Source organism: Pteropus alecto, unplaced genomic scaffold (genome assembly GCF_000325575.1).
Source record: "Pteropus alecto unplaced genomic scaffold, ASM32557v1 scaffold78, whole genome shotgun sequence".
NCBI lineage: Eukaryota > Metazoa > Chordata > Mammalia > Chiroptera > Pteropodidae > Pteropus > Pteropus alecto.
The window spans coordinates 14,909,800-14,929,662 of NW_006443124.1; the positions used below are offsets into that span (position 1 = coordinate 14,909,800).

General features: G+C 53.8%; 1 protein-coding gene across 1 annotated transcript in view; it reads right to left on the bottom strand.

Annotated features, from left to right (window-relative positions):
* Positions 1 to 19,863, bottom strand: part of COL23A1 (collagen type XXIII alpha 1 chain) — a 284,627-nt gene that overhangs the window by 25,108 nt on the left and 239,656 nt on the right. Inside the window, 2 exon segments of the mRNA XM_025040611.1 lie at positions 18,161 to 18,187; positions 19,668 to 19,675. Coding sequence (XP_024896379.1) covers positions 18,161 to 18,187; positions 19,668 to 19,675 — 35 coding nt within the window.

Below are 19,863 nucleotides of genomic sequence, written 5' to 3' on the forward strand. Positions count from 1 at the left end.
CACGCTGTCTGTCCCTGAGCTCAGCATATATTCTAACTGTCCCGTGTGATACGTGTATTGTTAATGTATGGTCTACATAAGTCCTCCAGTAGATCAGAAACAGGGTCTGATCTCCACGTTCCCAGTGCTTGGATGAGGCTTGGAATGGAGTGTGTGCCGATTGGTGTGCGCTGAGTCAAGCCAAAGAAAGGTGAACTATGTGCAAATGTGCACAATAAACCATGGAGAGTGGAGGGGCAGACAAAGGGTTGTGCCAGTTCCAAGCAGAGAGGGGGCATGTCCAGCTTTGGGGGGAACTGGAAAAGAATAGCGGGCAAAGCCTTGAGAAAGTAACATTTGGGGATTTGGACATAGCAAGCACACGCACACTCACACAAGCTTGTGTGGGGCACCGTGGGCGGAGAGAACCACCCAGAGAAGGCAGGGAGGAGGGAGCAAGAAGGCGGCCAGCTCCGCCTTAGCACCGACCCCCACCCAGGTCTCTCTCACAGCCTGAGGGGGTGGTCGCCTGTCACCCGCTGTGGTCCCACTGCTGTGGCTGCACTCCCTGACCCAGCATTGGGATCCTCTGTGGCCAGGACCAGCCTCTGCCATTTGGTTGCTCTGTGTCCCTGGTCTCCCCGAGCTCTCTGTCTTCTTTCCCATCTTCATGCTTTCACTTGAGCTGCTCCCTCTGCCCGCAATGTCCTCCCCGGCTCCTGTACCTGGAGAGAGCAACGTATCCTTGGGGACACTCTCCTGCTCTAGGAAGAATTTGCTGGCTAGGGCAGAGCTGGTGTCTCCTTCCCTGGGTCTGGGCACAGCCTGGGAGTTGGTGACCCTGCCTCTGGCTCCAGTGGTAAATGACCAGTTTCCCTGGCATGACCTCAGACTGCCCTGAGCAGAGACAGCCAATCTGCCAATGCCCTGGAGGCCGTGAGAGCAGCCACCCCTCAGCGGGCTCCTGCCACGGCCTTGCTCCAGGCAGGAAAACGGCAGTTTTGAAAACTGGTTACTTAAGTGCTTATGGGCCACCAATCTCACCACGGGGAGAGGGTATGGGTGTTGGAGTGATGGCCTGGGGGCAGCCGGGGTCCCCTGAGGAGTGGCCCATTCCAAAGTCTTGGGGATCCAGGCCCTGGGGCTCCTGACCAGCCCCAGCCACAGGTGCAGTTCCATCCCCGTCATTTGAGGCTCACAAGAGTTGTCCTAGCTGGCTGGTCTCTTGGGGTTCCTGCTCTCGTGACCCCAGAATTCACATGCCCAAGGCCTCCTCCCTTCAGCAATCTGATAAAATTGAACATGGCCTCTCTTCCATCTCCCATGCTCAGGCCTGCTAGGCCTCCTCAGGGCTACATCCCCTGGGCATCTCCACTCTGGACCTCTCACTTCGGCCTGGCCTTTCAACTGTCACAACACACACGGGGGCCCAGGCCCATCCTGGGTCTCTTACAATGGCCCGCAGTCAGCATTTGTCATCACAGCAGTCCTGTGAGGGAGATGTCACCATTCTTGTCTTATAGAGCAGGAAACTGAGGCCCAGCAAGGGGGAGACCTGGCCCAAGGTCATGCAGCCAGAACAGCCTGAGGCTGGAGCCAGACAGCACTTCAGTTCCATGTCCTTCACTCAAGCCCCTACAGTGACCTCACGTGGAGTCCAGCCTCTCTCACTGCTCCCCCACCCCCAGTCTGCCCTTGTATGCTGCTGTTCAAACCTTCCTTACTCCATCCCACTGCCCACTGGAGTGCCCAGCCACCTTGTCCAGTGTGGCTGCCACCAGTCTCTATGCCCAGATCCTGGGTGTGCCCGTGCGTCCCCCTGAAACGAGCCCAAATGCAGTGCAAGTTTTGCTCCTGTATAAGTCTGCATGGATTTAAAAAACCATAATTCAGCCCGAAATAAAAAAGAGACTAAGGTGCAGCTTAGAACTAAATCAGGCTGTTCCCCTTCATGTGCCAGGAGGGAGGACACAGTGGGCCTCACAGCTAAGTCACCGGCAGTTGGCTGGGGACGAGAACCGGCCTCAGGGCATGGATGGGGTGATGAGTTCAGGGTGTCTCTGATAAAGTCCAGGACACAGAGCAGAGATGGGTCTGAGGGAAGAGGGCATCCAAGCCCTGGAGACCACAGAGGGGGAGACTCTCCGCAGCATGTCCACAAACATTCCTCCCTTTGGATTTGACTGAGCCCTGCCAGACCCTTCTCTTCGCCAGCCCTCACCACAGCCCTGGGACGCAGGCACCAGCCCCATCACGCAGACGAAGAAGCTGAGCCAGTGAACTGTCCAAGGGCTGAAATCAGCCTTACTCTTCACGCAGTGCTCCCTCTCTTGCAGCACGGGGTAGAGGGGGTGACAGATGGCCATCCTGGGGGACCTGGAGTATTAGAGCCTCACAGGCCTTGCTTTCCTTTGGTTATTCCTACTATATCTGTCTCTCCCACTGAGCAGACCCTACCTGGGCAGGGCTATCTGGACCCTCTTTTACTTTGATCCTATTCCAGAGAAAGTGCTGGGTCAGATGGATATCCTTGCTGATTGATATCATGCGTCAGGCTGTTACCTGTACCCAAGCCGTGCTCTCCCACCTCCCCTCCACTGCAGTGTCCCACCTCTACCTGGAGAACTTCTACTCATTCTTCAAGGCCCAGCTCAAATAGCCCTTCTTCGGGGAGCCTCCCCAGGGAGAAGCAGCATCTACCCAACCTGTCTGCTGCAGAGCTGGGTCTCCATCCTTCCAGAGGAAAGTTCTATGGCTGAGCTCTGGGAGGCACAAGGAGCAGTCCGAGGAGGCTGGCTCTGGATTCTGACACACCTGGGATCAAATCCTGGCTTTCTCATACGCCAGCTGGTCACCCTGAGCCTCATTATCTGTGACAGGGAGCTGGGCTTCCTTGCTGACCCATGAGTGTGGCTTCTGCTGGAAAGGTGTCAAATGCACTGAGTGAAAGGTGCAAACTGGGAGGAGATAGGATGCAGCAAACCTCCTTTCCTCCTCTCCAGGTGGCAGTGCTGGCACCAGTGTCTGTGTGACCCTTTAAGAAGAATTCCTGCCTGATGGAAGCACTTATAGAGCAGAAACCCTCCCTTTCTTACTTTTAAAGCTCTCTATGGGCTGGACAGTGTACACGTGTGGGTCCATCTGTCTTCAGGTTGCAGGGGGATCTTGTCTTTGGTCCTATGAGGCATGTCATAGCCCCCCTCAATCTGGGTTCCAGGAAGCCCCCGCATGTGTGAGATTTTGGGTAGCATCCCCATGACCCTTCCCTGACCAAGAGCTGTAGTCTCTCCCCGACACTGCTCTGCAGAACTTTCTAGAATGCAAATCTGATCATACTGCTCTCCTGCTTGAGCCCCTCTGGGAAGCCTCACTCCTGAAGGATGATGTTTAGACCTCTCAGTCTGGTATCCAAAGCCCTCACCCCAGGCCAAGCACTGAGAACGTGTCCTGGTTCGGCCCCCTCCCTGGCTGGGGCTGCCTCCGGTCTGCGGCTGGGTCCCCAGGCCCAGGTCCAGGATGGCTGCTTGGTTGACATGCAGCACGCAGAGCTTGAGGTGCCCTGCTTTTCTAGAAGTCTCCACTGCAGAAGGAGCCTGTGTGTGTGTGTGTGGGGGGGGAGGGGAATCTCAGTGCTTACAGCTGTCCCTGGAGGTGTTCTGATGACCAGACCTCAGCTGCCCCTTCCTGACAAGAGACAGGGCCGTTTGTCTTTTGGGCAGGATGCTGCCCTCTGCCAGCTGAGATGGTCCCTGCTGGGTCATTACAGGTGCAGCCTTGGTCCCCAAGGCCGCTCTCTGGTGTATGAGAAGCCCCATAAGACGTGGAGAACCAGCTTTCCCACCTGGGGCTCTGCCTATATTTGGGATTGCAGAGCTCTTGGCTCCTAGGACTTGGAGTTTTAAAAAAGTGAATTAAGTCTCTATTTTCTGAACAGAGGCAGAGGGTGTGGCATGAGCAGTGCTCCTGAAAAGCCCACCACAGGGCTGAAGGAAAGTCAGCTGCTACTCCCTGGGAGCTGGCTGGATCTGACGCGGCAGATTCCCACGACAAACACAGACACCCCATGTAAATATTTACAGAGCAGAGGGCACAGCCTGACCTTGAGGGTGGGGCCCACCCACAGCTGTGGCCCTGGTTTGTGGACGTGGCTCTGGGCTCATCTCTGGTGACACCTGAGCAAGAAAGACCCCTGACTTCTCTGTCTGGGAAATAGCTGACCCTTAGAGAGGCCGCTGGGTGACCAGTGGTCACTGGTAGTCACTGAGGTGGGAACTCGGAGGTGTGGGTGGAGGAGGGAGGCAGCCTGCTTTTGCAGTCAGTCGACCCTGCCAGCGGGGGCGGGGGGCTGGGGGCAGTGTTCTGATCTGCCTGTCCTGGGCCCTGCCCACAGTTACCCCGTGTGCTGCCTTTCTCAAACTGGTGTCCCACAGAATACCGCCCCACAGAGTGTTAACAGGCTGGCCTGGGGAAGGGCATTCCACGATCAAGTAAGTATGAGAAACACCAGATTACACACTGTGGGATAAGCTTCTTTCTTGCAAGCTTTGTCTGATCCATTATCCTGCTTGTCGCCTCTGGAAGAGCTGCGTTCCCAGCCTCACGGGATTCTCATCTCGGGGCCTGGCTGATCTCAGCAAAGCAGCTGAGGGCTGTGAGGACCATCTGTGAACCGAGTGTTTCCATAGTTGGAGGGAGTCCTGAACCTGGCTCTGGGTCCTCTGAGAGCAGCAGAAACACCCCAAGGGAGGGCCAGGGACTGGTCTGAAGGGGACAAGGACAAACATGGAGTGGAGCGCAGGCTCAGGCTGCACCAAGGCAGGGCAGGGTCTCCGCTGAGTGTCCCAGCTGGTGACAAGCTGGTTCTGAGCAGAACGGGGCCGCTCGGGGAGGTCAGCAGCCGGTGGAGGCCGCCCTTGGTGGCGGTGTTCTATTTTGTCACAGCAGCGCTCCCCTACCCCAGACCGTGGGGTGCCCCTACTCGTCTCCCTGTGTCTCTCAGGAAGGAAAGGCCCTCAAGCAACCCATGGAGTGGAGGCAGGGCTTAGGCCTCGTCTGGGGTCAAAGCCCCTCTGAGCCTCAGCTAAGTTCAGATGCCACAGCATGCTGTGCCCCGTTCCTGCAGCCTTTCTCCCTGGCCTGATCGAAGCCTGGGGATTCATCGGCAGTTTTCAAAGCCAAACCTCCCGGCTGTTTATAAGCCTGGTTCTGCTTTCAATCACTCTTTTTCCCAGGACATTTGGGCCAGGCGGCAGGCCCCCATTACTGGCTCAGCCCTGCCTCACTCACAGATTGGCGTGGCCTTGAGCCTCCACATGCTCTTCTGTAATTTGGAGGTCATGCCCATCTCCTCTCAAATGACTAGTTCTGTGGGTCCCAGTCAGTCTCCTTTGTCTCCTTCTCTCAGACCAACCTGAGACACGAGACCCTACAGGCAAGCTGACACAAAATTGGGGTCTGCATTGCCCCTGGGTGGGGGGAAAGCACTATGGAGTGTGGCCCTCCCAGTGGCTGGCAGGGGGATGCCAGGCAGACCCCTTCGTGGGTCTGCTCACTTCTCTCCCATTGTGGAGTATTTCCTGAGTATTTCATGAAGTCATCTTTTGAGAAAAATAAACAAGGTGGCAAAAGAGGGGAGGTTTCCTGGTGAAATAAGTTTGGGACATGGGGTATGCCGGCTCTATCGCTGAAGCTTCTCTGCATCCCTCAGGAAATGAAGGCTGGTGTGTGAAAAGGGGAGCCTGCAGCAGAGGGGCCATGCTGATGTTCACTCCACCCTGGAGTGGCTCAGGAGTCCTGATCCATCAGTGAGAGTGTCTGTTGAAGTGAACTCGATCAGTGAACTGGCAGATGCAGACGGCAGTAAATGCTCACACCAGCCAGAGCTGGGTGACTGTCTTGCTTTCTGGTTGTAATTAATGCTGATGGCTCCTGTCAGGGAATGAAGCCCTCGAAATGAGGCCTTTGGATGAAGGGGCTTACCAGGCTTCTCAGTCCAGGGCCCAGTAATTATGGCCCAGATGTTGACGACTCATCAAATTACAAGGCAGTTGAGGCCTAGAGTCTCAGCCGTGGAAGTGCATATTGCTGTGTGAAGGCACCGTCATTTGGGCTGTCCAGTGTGCGAAAGGGTAGGTAGGCTAACCCTTGGGCAGTCCCGCTCCATGCGCTCATTTCTCAGGCCAGGCTATTTGCACACACGGGGGCCACAGCAAGAGAGTCGGGCCCAGCAATTTCCCAGACTTGCATTCTGCCCTCGGGGAAGGGAGAAGGCACCCTCCCTTCCTAGGTCCAGCGGGGCTGCAGCTGGTGCCCTGATGCAGAGCCCGGCACACAGTTCCTCCTGGGGAACCCCTTCCTGGGGTCTGGGGCACTACATAGAGTGGGCTCTACAGTCATCCATTGCACCTCAACTCACAGTACGTGGAGGGTGGGGGCTGGGCTTTAGTTGGCTGGGGTTCTAGGGACCTTTGCTTGCTCCTTGGCCCCACACGATGCCACCCTCCCTCTCCTCGTCTGTACAGTGAAGTGCTAGGCCTGGAAACAGGTTCGGTTTGGTCCATGCAGTTAAAAACAAACCAAGAAGGCACTAACCCAATTATTTGCAACATTTAAAAATTGTGATGTTTCACACGAACACCTGGAGTTTGGACTTTTCTCAAAAAGTTGGAAGATCTTGCACCCTGAGGCCCCCATGCCTGGCAATATCTTCCAGGGCAAGTGTTCCCTCAGCAGGGCATCACCCCGGGGTCTCAGGCTCTGCCCCTCCCTACTGCCTCACACCTGATCTGATGTTTCATCGAGGTGACCTGCCAGTTCTTTAGGGGCATCTGGGTTTGTAACCCTTGATCTAGAAAATCTCCAGATCTTTTTAGCTCTACGATTCTGTGAGACTGGGAAGCCAGCTGGCTTCTATTTTGGGGAGAGAGCACGCTCAGTGACTCTGCTGCACGCACTGGAAACAATTATATGTATGTCCACGTTATACATCATGGCTAAAAGAGGTGGTGCTTATGTCTTTGAACCGGTCTCCAAGTATCTGCTTAAATTATACACTTGCCTGTTACCTAATTAGCCTGTCAGGTATAAGGAAAAACTCTTCCTGGGTAGGGCAGAGTGGGTAATGGGCCTGACTCTCACTGGGTCTGGGAGGATGGAAGGTGGGCCAGTGAGTCAGGCTGTGTCCATCTGAGCTGCCTCAGATCTGCTGTCTCCAGCTCAGGCACACATGGCTGGTCTGCTGGAAGACACCGGAAGTAGCTGGCAGGCGGGGCACCATTTTGGTGGCAGCCTCTCCTGGGTGGAAATCTAGCAGGATGGAGCAGCGCCTGGCTAGAAAGCTGACAGTCTCAGTGTGGCTTGAACTACATGATGGAGAACGTTTAAAGGGAGGCAGCCTGCCTGGGACAGCATGGCTCACACGGGGTTCACAGCAAGAGAGTCGGGCCCAGCAATTTCCCAGACTCGGATTCCGCCCTCAGGGAAGGGAGAAGGCACCCTCCCTTCCTAGGTCCAGCTGGTGGCTGCAGCTGGTGTCCCGAGACCCAGCATCATCCAGACACTGGGGGACAGGGTCACCGGGACAGCTCTCAGCAGACACTGAGGTTGTGGGTGCTCCGCAGGGACACCTCATGCCCCGGTCATGCCCAGGCCTCACCCCTGATCTGCTCTCCTGTCCCAGCCCTGGTCTGGGGGCCATCGCAGGCTTCTTCCCAGAAACTCTCAGGTTTGATTGTCTCGCTTCTCTGAAAGCTGTCCCCTGGGCTGTGGGGTGGGCCCTGCTTGGTTTCCACAGACAACACAATAGTCACCCACTGAAAATAAATTGATTAGAACCTTTAAGGATCCAAAGATTTAATGTAAAATTTGGATTTCTAGCCTCTCTTGAAATATTGGAAGATGTAATGTTTGACCTGCACAGGTTGAACCACGACGCCCCCTGTAGACAGGGCATGGCCCCTGTAAGGCAGCAAAAAGCTCATGAACCTGCAGTTGTGGCTCTGAACCATCTCTCCAAACTGTGGCCCCCTCTCCAGTCCCCTACCTGCCCCTGCCTAGAACTTGGCCTCTCTGCCTCCAGCGGCCTCCCTGCCTCCGTCCCCACACGGCTGCCCTCCCTGCACTCTGAAGGGGTAGGGACGTCCGGATTGCTGTATCCCTGCCCCGGAGACCTGGCAGTGAGTTGCACAACTTCCCTGGAGCCTGTTCCCTCCTCTGGAAAGTGGGCACGGTGTGGATGGAATGGCTTCTTGTAGGTGACAGTGTCTGGCCTGGAGCGTGGCACCCAGTGGTTTGAGTGAGGGTGCCTGTAATGCACTGGACCAGTTCTGGGGATGAACATCTGGGAAATGGGGCGGAGCTTAAAGACACACTCCCTTGCCTTCTCGTCTGATGTCACCGACCCTAAGCGCAGCCGTCAGGTGGGTGCCATTACTATTTCTATTTCATAGGTGACGAAAGTGAAGCTTAGGCCAGGCATGGCTAGCTTGGCTTGGGACTCAACCTGTATTTCATGCCTGAACCCCGAGTGCCTCCTTCGAGACTCACACATCATCTCTGAGAAGCCCTCCTCAACTCTCCCTCACTCCACTGCACGGTTTCTCAGTTACAGACCCCCTGCTGTCTTCTGCCACCTCCCCTCCCACAGTCACTATCCCCGAGGCTCCAGTGCCCAGGGCAGGCCCAGCTGAGGGAAGTCTGTTGAGTCTTTGAAGTGCCCCCTCTCCAGGCCCCCAAGCTAGGCTTGTGCCATGCAGTGCCATGAGTGGGGTCTCAGTGGCTCCAGAAAGGGCGGCCCCATCTGTGGAACAGCCCCCACCTTGTCTGGGAGATGACCCGCTGGGGCCACTCTATCCCTAGACACCCTTCCTGACAGGTGGCTGTGTAGCACCAGCCTGCACTCTTCCAGTGATGGGGAGTGCTTCCTGGGCAGCCAGATGGGTTTGCAAAGGTTTTGGTTAAGTAGGGCCCTTTTCAGGTTGGTTGCCACTGCATATTACCGCCACCTCGTGGCCACCTTGGGAGGCAGCTAACTGGCTCGATGAGGCTGGGTGTTCCAGGGCCTCCAGCCGAAAGCCCCTCACCCTCACTCTCCTTTTACTTCACCAGCCTGGCTTGTCTCTGGTGCACCATCTCTCTGCACCCTCTGTCTGAACATTCCCCCTGAAGCTCCCCACTTGTCAGCACCCACCTAGCTTTCTGGCCTGGGTCACACCTCCCTTCTCCCTGCCCCTCCCCGGCCCCCACCCAGCAGGCTGGCTTGGCTTACAGGTGTTCACAGCAACCTGTACCCTCCCCACCACCATGCACAGTGCAGTGGGAATGCCCATGAATTTTGATTCTCTGTCTTTCTCAACCACAGCCTCTGAATATATTTCTCACAATTGTGCCCCCTACGCCAAACAAAGTCCCTCATACATAGGGCGAACACCGTAACTATTTGTCGAATGAACGTCCAGTTGCCCACTGGCTCCAATGCCCAGCCTTGGAGCACCAGAGGGCGCCCTTGACCTGCCAAAGGCTACCAAGGGCACCAGCTGACCCCTGCCCTCAGGCCACAGCTTGGGAGTTCAGCCAGGACAGCAGTCCCCAACCTTTCGGCACCAGGGATCTATGAGAATCTAATGCTGAGGATCTGAGGTGGAGCTGAGGCAGTGATGCTAGCGTTGGGGAGCAGCTGCAAATACAGATGAAGCTTCACTCACCTCCTGCTGTGTGGCCTGGTTCCTAACAGGCTACGGACTAGTACCGATCTGGTCCACGGTCCAGAGGTTGGGGAATCCTGAGCCAGGACCCTGGGCATTGAGGACTCCTCCAGCCTCCAGAGCTCCCCCTGCTGGGGTCAGTGACCATCACAGTGGTAGGAACTGCCACTCACTGAACTCAGTCAGTGTGCCCAGCACTGGGGTTCCCTCACCTGCTGGAGAGGGGTTGGGTCATACAGTCTAAGAGATCCCAAGCCCATTCTCTCTTTATCATGTAGGCAGCACAGAGGTCCAGTCCCTGATTTCAGAAGCTTGGCGGGCCAGCTTTATACAAAGACCCACTTTTTCGTGAATCTGTTTACTTGGAGGATCTGACTTGCCTTGGTAACCTGGTGCTGGTCTGTGAGCACCCTCTTCTATGCAGTGGGGTGAGGATGCTGGAGGATGCTTTGCTGCTTGGGGAAGTGGGAAGATATTCAGCCAGCAACCAGTCCTGAGGGCCCCCTTCTGCAAAGATGTCACAGGCATACCCACAAAGAGTAGCTCCCACAGGGCCAGCCCTGCTAAATGCTCTCCCAGAGCTGGACTTGGGAGGAGGCACTTTGGAGGCTGAAACCTGGGGCTGAGGGCACCTGGCTACTGCCTGGAAGATGCAGAAAGCTGTAGAAGGTCAGTGAGGTATCTGGGAACCGCAGCACAGGCCTCCTGCCTTTAAGCTGCCCCACATATGACATTCTAGGGGACACTGGGGACACAACGTGGGCTCAAGGCAAGGGGTCTGAGTCAAGAAGCACTTGCTCTGGGCTGGGGAGGGACCCTGGGGAGGAAAGGCCAGTATGGTGGCCCTTTCCTGAGGGCCTGGCTGTGTCTCCCCAGGTTCCAATCTGGGGGCCCTCACTTCGGGAAATCTGCTTTCACCCCGTTCCCTCTCAAGCTGGGGAGCAGCACTGCGGGGGTCAGATTAAAATGAGATGTAGGATGTCAGAACCTAAAAACAGATGAATCTGGGATATTATAGATGAATCACTGAACTAATTACACTTTTACAATCAAAGCTGTATTTGAACAGCAACAGTGCAGGAAAGCATATGAATGTGTGCTACTCTGTGGTCCTTCTTTGCTCAGTTGATTAATTCCAAACAGTCCAACTGAGTCATTCTCTTCAAAATTGGTCCCAGGCTGAGGTCCTGCCTCATAGCCCACATTTCAGCTCGGAGCTTCTGCTGTCCCCATAGCCCAGACTGTCAGTGGTGCCATTATTGCTTCTGGAGACACTGTGCAGCCCCCTGCCCCAACCCCAAGATTCCAGTGTGTGTGGCCAGATGGGCCCTGGTGCCGCTGGGCGTAAGGAGTGCTGGTTCTGGTCCCTCACCTGCCAGAGCCGGCCTGCAACTCCCGCCAGCTCTCATTCTCAGGTTGGCCCCTTTCCTGCCATTTTCACTGGGACATTCATGATTCGGGCTTTGGGCTTCAGCTGTGAATTACTGTGTTCGCCCCCTACCTGGACTCCTTCCTCCAGCGTCTGCCTTGGAGCAGGGAGGCCTTTTCAATACGCACATCTGTCCATGTCACAGAGGGGCTTCCTTGGCCTCCAAACTCTCTGCTAGGGGGGACTTTACTCATCATCATCTTCTCTCCTCCCTGCACCGTGCCCCCATCTGCCGAGCCACTGCCACTGTGCTGTGCTGCATGGAGCGCCTTCCCACCTTGTTCTCCATCTGAACTCTTATTCATCCCTCGAGACACACCGGTTCCCCTTCCGTGGGGCACCCCCGGTTGGTCCCAGGGAGAGTTCGCCACGCCTTCTTCTGTGGGGCAGACTCCCTGTCTATGATTGACAGCCCTCCCCACTGTACGGCAAAGCTCTTTGTATGGGAGAGTCACACTCTTGACTAGAGGACAGTGGGCAGGATGGGTCGGTGACAGGCCTCCATCTATGGTCAGAATGCCAACAGAGGTGGCTAGACCCAGAAAGCCACTTCGTGAAACAGTCAGAGCCCAAATTAGTGGGGACCAATGAGCACTTGCTGAGTGGGTCGTGCGCTTTCCGGGGGGCCTGCTGGCCTTATCTCCTTCCCTCAAGTGACAAGTGTGACACAGACCTGAAACTCTAGTTGAATTATGAGCTGAGTGATGTGCCCCAGTTATCACAGGCCTTTGGAACTGGTGCCACCTGCAGGTGGGAGAATCAAGGAGACTCCTGAGATCAGCGTGTTAAGGTCTGAAGGGGGAGGCCAGGCCCCCATGTTCACCACTGCGCGATCTGGAAAAGCGACATGGCACAGAGTCACTGATGGATGGGGTGGCACGTTCCCCACCCCAGGGTCTCTAAGCCTCAGGTTTTCAATCCACAAAATGAGCATAAACTGTAATGCACGGAGATGGGATGTACTTTGATGGGATGAACTACTGCACAGATCTGACTCCTGACATTCTCACCCAGGTTAAGCCTCACACTTTGCAAACATGGATGTGGAAGCCCAAAAGGGCTAAGTGACTGCCTATGGGTGGGAGTGGGGCCTCCGTCATGACTGCAGTCCCCTGGCCGCGGCCTGCTTCATGCAGCTGCTCCTTGACAGGGCAGGACCTGGCCAGGGAAACGGAATCGGACATTTCACCATGAAGGCAATGTTTTTCTTTCTAATTTCTAATGATGGCTATGATACCGATGCATGAATGAGCACTAGGAGGGAAGACGTTATGGAGAAATGGACTTCTTTCTTTTAGACTTGTTTTGTTGTTTTGTTTTCATGTTTTTGGAAAGCAAGAAAGGGTCTTAACAGTTTGATAACAGGGTGGACAGCAGTGCATGGGGAGAGAGCTCCAGGGACAGATAGAAATAGGATGAGGAGGAGAAATGGAACATTCACTCTAAATATCTGTTTCTCCAGACGGTGACAGGAGAAGAACCCTCCGTCAGTGCACAGACAGTCAAAAGCCCCAGCCTGCAGCTGCGACTTGCTTACTGATAGAACAGCTGGTGAGGGAGGGGAGACCACAGCCTGCTAATTGGGCTTTGTCATACGGGTGGGCTTGTGTCTTAGCCAAGTTCTGACACCCTCTGAGCTCAGCTTCCTCATCTGTCAAGTCGGGCTGACACCATCAACCTCCCAGGGTGAGAGCATGTGGGAGCCTGAACCCAGCAAGCACTCAACAGGTGCATCTTGCTTCTCTGGCATGATGGAGGGCTGTGGGGAGTGGTGAGGACAGTCCTTTCTTTTGGTTCTCTCTGGAGGGGGAATCTCCGAGCCCTTGGCACAGTACTCTGTCTTTGGGGACAAGTGGTTTTTATAAACACAGAGCCAAGTAAGTTTCCTTGGTCTCCCACTGTGGCCTCTAAGATCCTTCTCAGTGCAGCCCTGGAGGCCTCTCTGGCTTCCACTTCTACCATCTTCCTGTCACTTGCTTGCTTACTCCAGCCATACTGGCCTCATATGTACCCTGGACACATGAAACCTGTTCTAAACTCATGACCTGCATGCCTGCTTTTTCTCTGTCAAGAGCAATTTCCTGTCAAAATCACTGCATCTTTTTCATCATTTAAGTCTCAGCTCAAATGTCATCTTCCCCAAGAGCTTTCCAATTGTTCAACCCCAAATAAACCCTCCCATCCACCCAGCCAGCAATCTCATCACGCCCCCGCTTTATTCTCTCTCTTTCTGGCACATGTTACTGTTTGAAGCTACTCGTTGGCTTACTTGTTTACTTATTTATTGCTTCTCTCCTCCCCACTACAGGGAGAGAACTTGTTTCTCTTGCTCGTTACTGGTCCGAAGACTCAGAAAAGCCTCTGGCGCAGAGTCGCTGATGGATGGGGTGGCACGTTCCCCACCCCAGGGGCTCCGTACTGCTGGCACATGCTGGGTTTAATGGTCTCCACGTACCTCTGGCCTCACAACCTAACACTCTCCTCATCCATCCAAATGCAGAGAATTCTTAAGCCCTGGAAGACGTTACCGAAACCACGTTTTTCAAGAAATGTTTAAATTGCATTCCGAAAGTGTAAAACAAACCAGAAAGTTACTAAAGTTCAACAGCAAGAGTCAGAAAAGTCAAATACCGAAGCAGAGGAAAGTCAGGATTCTGATGTCGTAAACAGGAGATGATGAGAGGATCTAATGTGTTCTGTGCAAAAGTCAAGGTGTGGGCATGACTGAGACTTGCACGAGAGACAAGTCTTGTCCTCTTAGACAGAAGCCATAGTTTGGGGAAGAAAAAAGGGGTTGTGATAAAAAAAACTTCAGGAAAATCACAGCGACCCCTAATAGTTCCTCCCTCTCTATCCCTTGGCAAACTGGCTGCGTAGGTCCCTCTTTCCCCCAGCTCCCCAAATATTGTGACTGAGTCTGATCCATCTTTATGCCTCCCCAACCCCACCCCAGTATTCAGCACAAGGCATAACATATCTTACAGATTTGTTGAATTGAGCCAAATTTATAATATGGCAAAATCACTTTATCAACATAAATGCTGATTACTATTCCAAAAGGCAAGAGTGCTGTGCTCACCTCTCCTCTGCATGTCCCACCTTGCGATCACAATGCTCTGAGCTCAACATTCCCCCTATGCTGCTGACACCATGAGGTTTGCTCTCCCTGGATGAACTGGGATGGATCTCAAATGTGATTTTTCTCTTTAAATGCTAAACCTGCAATTCCAAACTCTACCACCAGGTGGTAGTTAGGATGGCAGGAACCTTTCAAATCTAGTTTAATCTCTAAGATTCTACTTCTCATGAAAATACGCCCTAAATTAAAACAAGATACATACACACATCTATCTTTTTTTAACTGATTGTGTTGGCGTAGATTTAAAAGCATGATAATGCCCACTGTTGCCTAAGGCTTGGGGAAATATGCAGCGTTCATATGCTGCTGGTGGGAATGTAAATAAGTATAGCCTTCTGGGGGACAATTTGGCAATACACATCAAAGGCTTAAACATGTGCAAACCCTTTGGTCTAGCAATTCAACTTCCAGACATTTATTCTAAGGAGGTAATTATGGAAGTAGGCCTAGATTTATTCCCAGGATGTTGACTGCAAGGGTGAAAAATTGTCGATGTAAATAATGCGACTTGGAGCATGCTTAAATAAACTATATATGATAAAATACTATGTAGCTATTACATTTTATAAGAATTCTTAATGATGTGGGAAAATCTTATGATACATTAAGTGAAAAAAATAAGCTACCAAAAATGTGTAGAGTAAGAAATATAGAAACAAACTTGTGTGTAAAAAATGTTGGAAGAACAAACACCAAAATATTGAGAGGACTTATCTGTGAGTGGTAGGATTATAGATAATTTTTTTTTTTTTTGTGCTTTTCTCTATTTTAGGAAGTTTTCTTAATAAACACTCTTCTGTTATCATCAGCAGCAAGCGATTAATTGACCTTGCAGTAGAAAGGACAGGCCAACCTCTGTACAGGACGGTTGTGAGCATGCGACCTTGGGCCCTCGTCAGTCCATACCCTGCCCCATGGAGGTAGGCGGCTCCTATGCTTCGCCCCCCACTACAGGGTCCAAATATGGACCTGCTTTCAGCTGTCCTTGCTCAGGGGCGGGGCCAGCCCAGATTAACCCGGGAAACATAGCCCGCACAGTTGCCACCGCCATCCCCCTGTCACTCTTGTTTCTCCTTCCCCTTAGGAAGGGACATGATTTTAGCATAAACTAAAAAAAAAAAAAAAAAAAAATCCTCTTTGAGACTGGTTTTGAAGTTTACTAAGCTGCAGAAAAAAAACGTTTTTCTACAACTGACTGTTCTCAAAGCCGTTTTCCTCTCCAAAGGTTGCTGACGTGTGTCGGAGCATCAGAGTGGTTCCCCAAGCCCATCTGCCCTCCCCTTGAGATTTTCCCCGGTGAGGGCAGACAGTGAGGTTATCGAGGGGCTGCCGTGCCTCATGGCACTCAGGCCCTGTCTGTGCTACCCATTGATCCTCCAGCTCTATGGGCCTGATGTCCCCGGCTTGGAAAGACTGAGTAGCCTGCCGGAGCATGCGCAACTGAGCCGGACTGGACCTGGGGCTGACCGACGGGAAGCTGTTGCAGACTCAGCATACGAGGTGCCTCTTAGGCGGCCCAGGCCCCTCGTGTTGGCAGTTGCCCTAATCTCTAGGATGACCACATGGAGCTATTTGTAAACAGACCCCAGACTGGGAGCCAGGACCTCCACAGGTCAAGAGATCTGGATTTCAGCTCAAACACGTGAGCCCCTCCCTCCCACCTCCCCTGCCTGCATGGGCCTGCTTTTCTTCCCTTGGGAGAGGCCAAGTCCCATATGACCCCCACCCTGTGGGCCTCATGAAGGGACAGCTCTTGAGGCAGTACCTGAACAAGGTGCTTAGAGGCACACAACTGGGCAGGCTGGCTGGCTCCTGGGCTGGAGGCACAACCGCCCTGAACCCAGCCAGAGAAGAGTCCCAGATGAGTGTGGAAAGCAAGGTGTCCATGCACACAGGCGACGGCCGACCTCAGGAAAAGGATGACTGGCTCTGGGGCAATCATGGGTGTGACACCGGCTTCTCCTCACCCATCGCCTGGCCCGGCCTGCTCAGGGCTTCCCGTGATGAGGAGCTAGAGGGGCCAAGGACACCACTGGAGCTGCCTGCAAACAGGCTGTGGGATAGGCTTGCTGGGCCCTCTCCTGCCTCCTTCCCTGGAAGCTCCCAAGTTCATAGCAGCTGGATACACCGCATGCACACCGCCCGGCCTCCCATGCCCACAGTCACAGGGCTCGGCACCGCTGGGCTCTGCACCACGCATCTCACCCGCTAACCCTTCAGGCTAGATTCCTGTGATGCCCCGTGACCCGGCCACTGTCTGCTGTGACCCACGGTGTCTGCGTGCTGCAGGAGTGACCTCACTTCTCCTGAATCCCAGCTCCCCTCTTCACAGGGAAGGAAAAGGGGACTCAGAGCAGCCAAAGGATTCACCCCCTGGATCCACCCTCTGGCCGCCTAACTCCACACCAGGACACCTGCTCATTGTCCACAAAGCCCTCAGGCCACCCCCACCTGCCCCCGTCCACCATCATCCACCATCCTCTCTGAGGCTAGGGGGATGGGAGTCCTGAGTCACCATTGTGCTCAGAAGGGAGGATAATGGGGAAGAATGGAGAAACCATTCACCAGCCTCCACCCTCGGCCCCTCGGACACGTGTATCTACAGTCCAGAGTAACCCGGCCTGTGAAGTTAACCTGGCCATGCCGGAGGGCCTGTCTGAAAGTTTCCAGTCTTCACGAGCTGCTGAAGTGGATGGCCCCAAGACGTGAGGCAGAAATATTCCAGCAAAGCCTGTGGTTCCCCATGACTCTAGCTGCCATATAGGAATGGGGATCCCTGGTGGTGGGGCCTGGCCCCAGGGTGCTCCTGGCTGGTGTTCACATTTCATTCTACTTCCCACAGAGCAGGACATCTGCAGTCTGGGAGGCCAGGCTACCTGCCGCTGGGGAGCTGTCCTCGCAGCTCCAGAGACCCCAAACTCTACCCCAGACCCAGTGTGGACGCCTCTGGACATGAGATAAATGCCCCCAGTCTCCACTGAGTCCCAGAGCGCCTGGTTTGTGATGCATTTAGTGTCACCATCACCTCCTCAGTCTCATTTAATCCAAACTCAGCTCGCTGAGGGAGTTCTTCATCACTCCCGTTCACAGAACAAGAAACTAAAGCTCAGAGAGGGTGAGCGCCTTCCCCAAAGTCACCCAGCTGGAAGGCACAGGTTTCTCTGATGCTCTAAGCTGGACTGCCCTCCATAGCCTCCCGCAAAGGCGGCTCCTGTAGGTCTGGGGACCCCACCCCATTCTCCACTGCCAGCTGTCCTGAGTCTGGACAGATCTGGCCATTAGTGAGGCCTCTGAATCAATCAACGTTTCCCTCCTTGCACCTTCCTGGCCTGAGGCACAGAACAAACATGTTCCCTGATGGGACAGTCCTGCCACGCTCTCCTTCCACCAGCTCGCCACCTGCTCTGATGCTATTGGGACTTCTGTGCAGGACTTGGCAGCGCACGGCCACCTTTCAACTTGCTTCTTATGTGGCCCTCATCCAGCCCGGGCTAGGGACGTTGACTCCAAATACAAGCCAAGTTTTAGGTTAAATTGTAAAAGATGTGAGAAGTGATGACACCACAAGGCTGAACTGGAATGTACCAGTCTCTTGTGGCCGAGTGGTGACAGAACACGAGCTGGGACAGGGTGTTCCCTGTGCACTGGGAAGATGCCGGCACCAAGCCAGCCTGGAGGGTGCTCTACAGCCGAGGGCTGGACCCTGGGATGTACTGGCAGGAAGAGCAATGCTGGGTGGACTCCTTCTCAAAGCCTCTTTGCTTTGCATGTGGGGCAGCTGGAGCTACAGAAAGACCAGGCCCCCAGGAGCAAAGGAAAAGAGAGGAGTGCAGACAGTTACATAAAAGGCTCAGAGGAAGAATACTGGCTTGAGAGAAAAGAGATGAGAGAAAAAAATAAATGGCAAATTACCGGGTAGCCATCTCGTCCTGATTGCCCCTGTGATAATTAATATGTCATTAATAATCAGACTTTCGGTAGAAAACCATATGGCAACACTTAGCACTCAGTCAGGGCCCCAGATCCCCCTCCACTCCATGTTCTGCAGCAGAGGTGCTGGTGGATAACTGATGCCTTTTGAGGGGGGACTCGGGGCTCTGACAGGTCTGGGAAATGGAGCGCCCATTTATCGCCCCATTGGGTCAGGCAAGAGGGGCTACCAGGGCACGCACCCATGTACGTCCTCCCCAAGTCAGCCAGCACACATGGGGACAAGGGGTTCAAAAGGGCATTGTCACAACCACCATGGAAATGATCTTAAAATACTAAGGGACCTAGAGAGCAGATATGAGTTTCCCACCTCCTGCTACTGCGATGGGGTGAACCCAGGAAGACGGCCTTGGAAGCCAGAGATATGGCGGGGGTGGGGGCATTTATTGCTACTGGATGCTTCTCGGTCTCCATGTGCTCAGAGAACTGACTGACTGCCCGGCCAGTGTCTCACTTATCAGCATCCATCTCAGGTTGTAGCTTGAGAATTCTTCATTTGTTTAATAAACTTAATAGTTTAACAGCCAAGTTAAAATCCCTGCCCCATAGCGCTCTGCATTATGCACTTCAGCGGGTTCACACAGGCTACCTCCATGAGACAGCCAGGAATGACTCAACAGCAAAAAACTGCTTGTGGCCAATAAATCTACACATTCTTGCTGGCTCGCTTTTTGGCTCAGAGTGGCGCTACATGCATTGAGAAGCCCAGACACTGAAGGGTGCTGATCGAGACATGAATCATGGTAAGTGGAAGTCAAAAGTAAAACAGCTCATCCGAAAGGAATTCAATGTGCTTCTTGAATCAGTTCGCCAGAATTTATCGGGCTCTGAAAAACTGCCACGATGACTCAAAGGCGGACTTGTCACGTTTCTTGAGAAAAACCGGATTTCCGGGGCGCTGACGATCCCCTGCCTTCAATGCTGCCTTGGGCGTCTGTTCCTCTCCCACGCCTTTCTTAGACACAACACCCTCATGGCAAGCTGCCCAACCCAGAGAGTCAAAGGTGTTTTGGCAAAGAAGGGAAACGGACCTCAGGATCTAGTGATTCAGCCCAACTCATTCCAACTGTCTGACTCCAGAGCCTGAGACAAAAACATTATCTCAACTGCTCAACTGCTGCAGAGAAGTAAGAAAATGTGGGCGTGGTGCTTGTGTTTCTGTGAACCCAGTGGAGTCAGGGATGGGGTGAGGAGCAGCCAGGCTCGTGCCAGCACTCTCGGAAGGAAAGTGTCACAGAATACTTCAAGGGGCAGGTCCAGTCGTGGAACGTGCATTCTTCTACAAAGTTAAAAACATATGACCCCTGTCTGGACTGATCTATATATATTTTCGGACACACCTCTCTAACCAAATAAAATAAAAGTGCTACAGAGAGAGAAGAAAATGTCTTATCTTTCAGGAGCGGACAGCACAATCCAGGGCACTTACTGGAGAACCTGCAAAACACAAGCAGAGACACCATAGTCAGAATCAAAGGGAGAGAGGGTCCCCTCGGCCACGTGGATCCGCCCCCACACAGCTACTAGCCACCCCTCCTCACAGGGCTTTGATGTTGTCACAAGCCTCAAAGCAAGTGGCAGGGCAAAGGGAGTGCCTTTGCCCTTGGAGGGGCTGGGACGGGCGT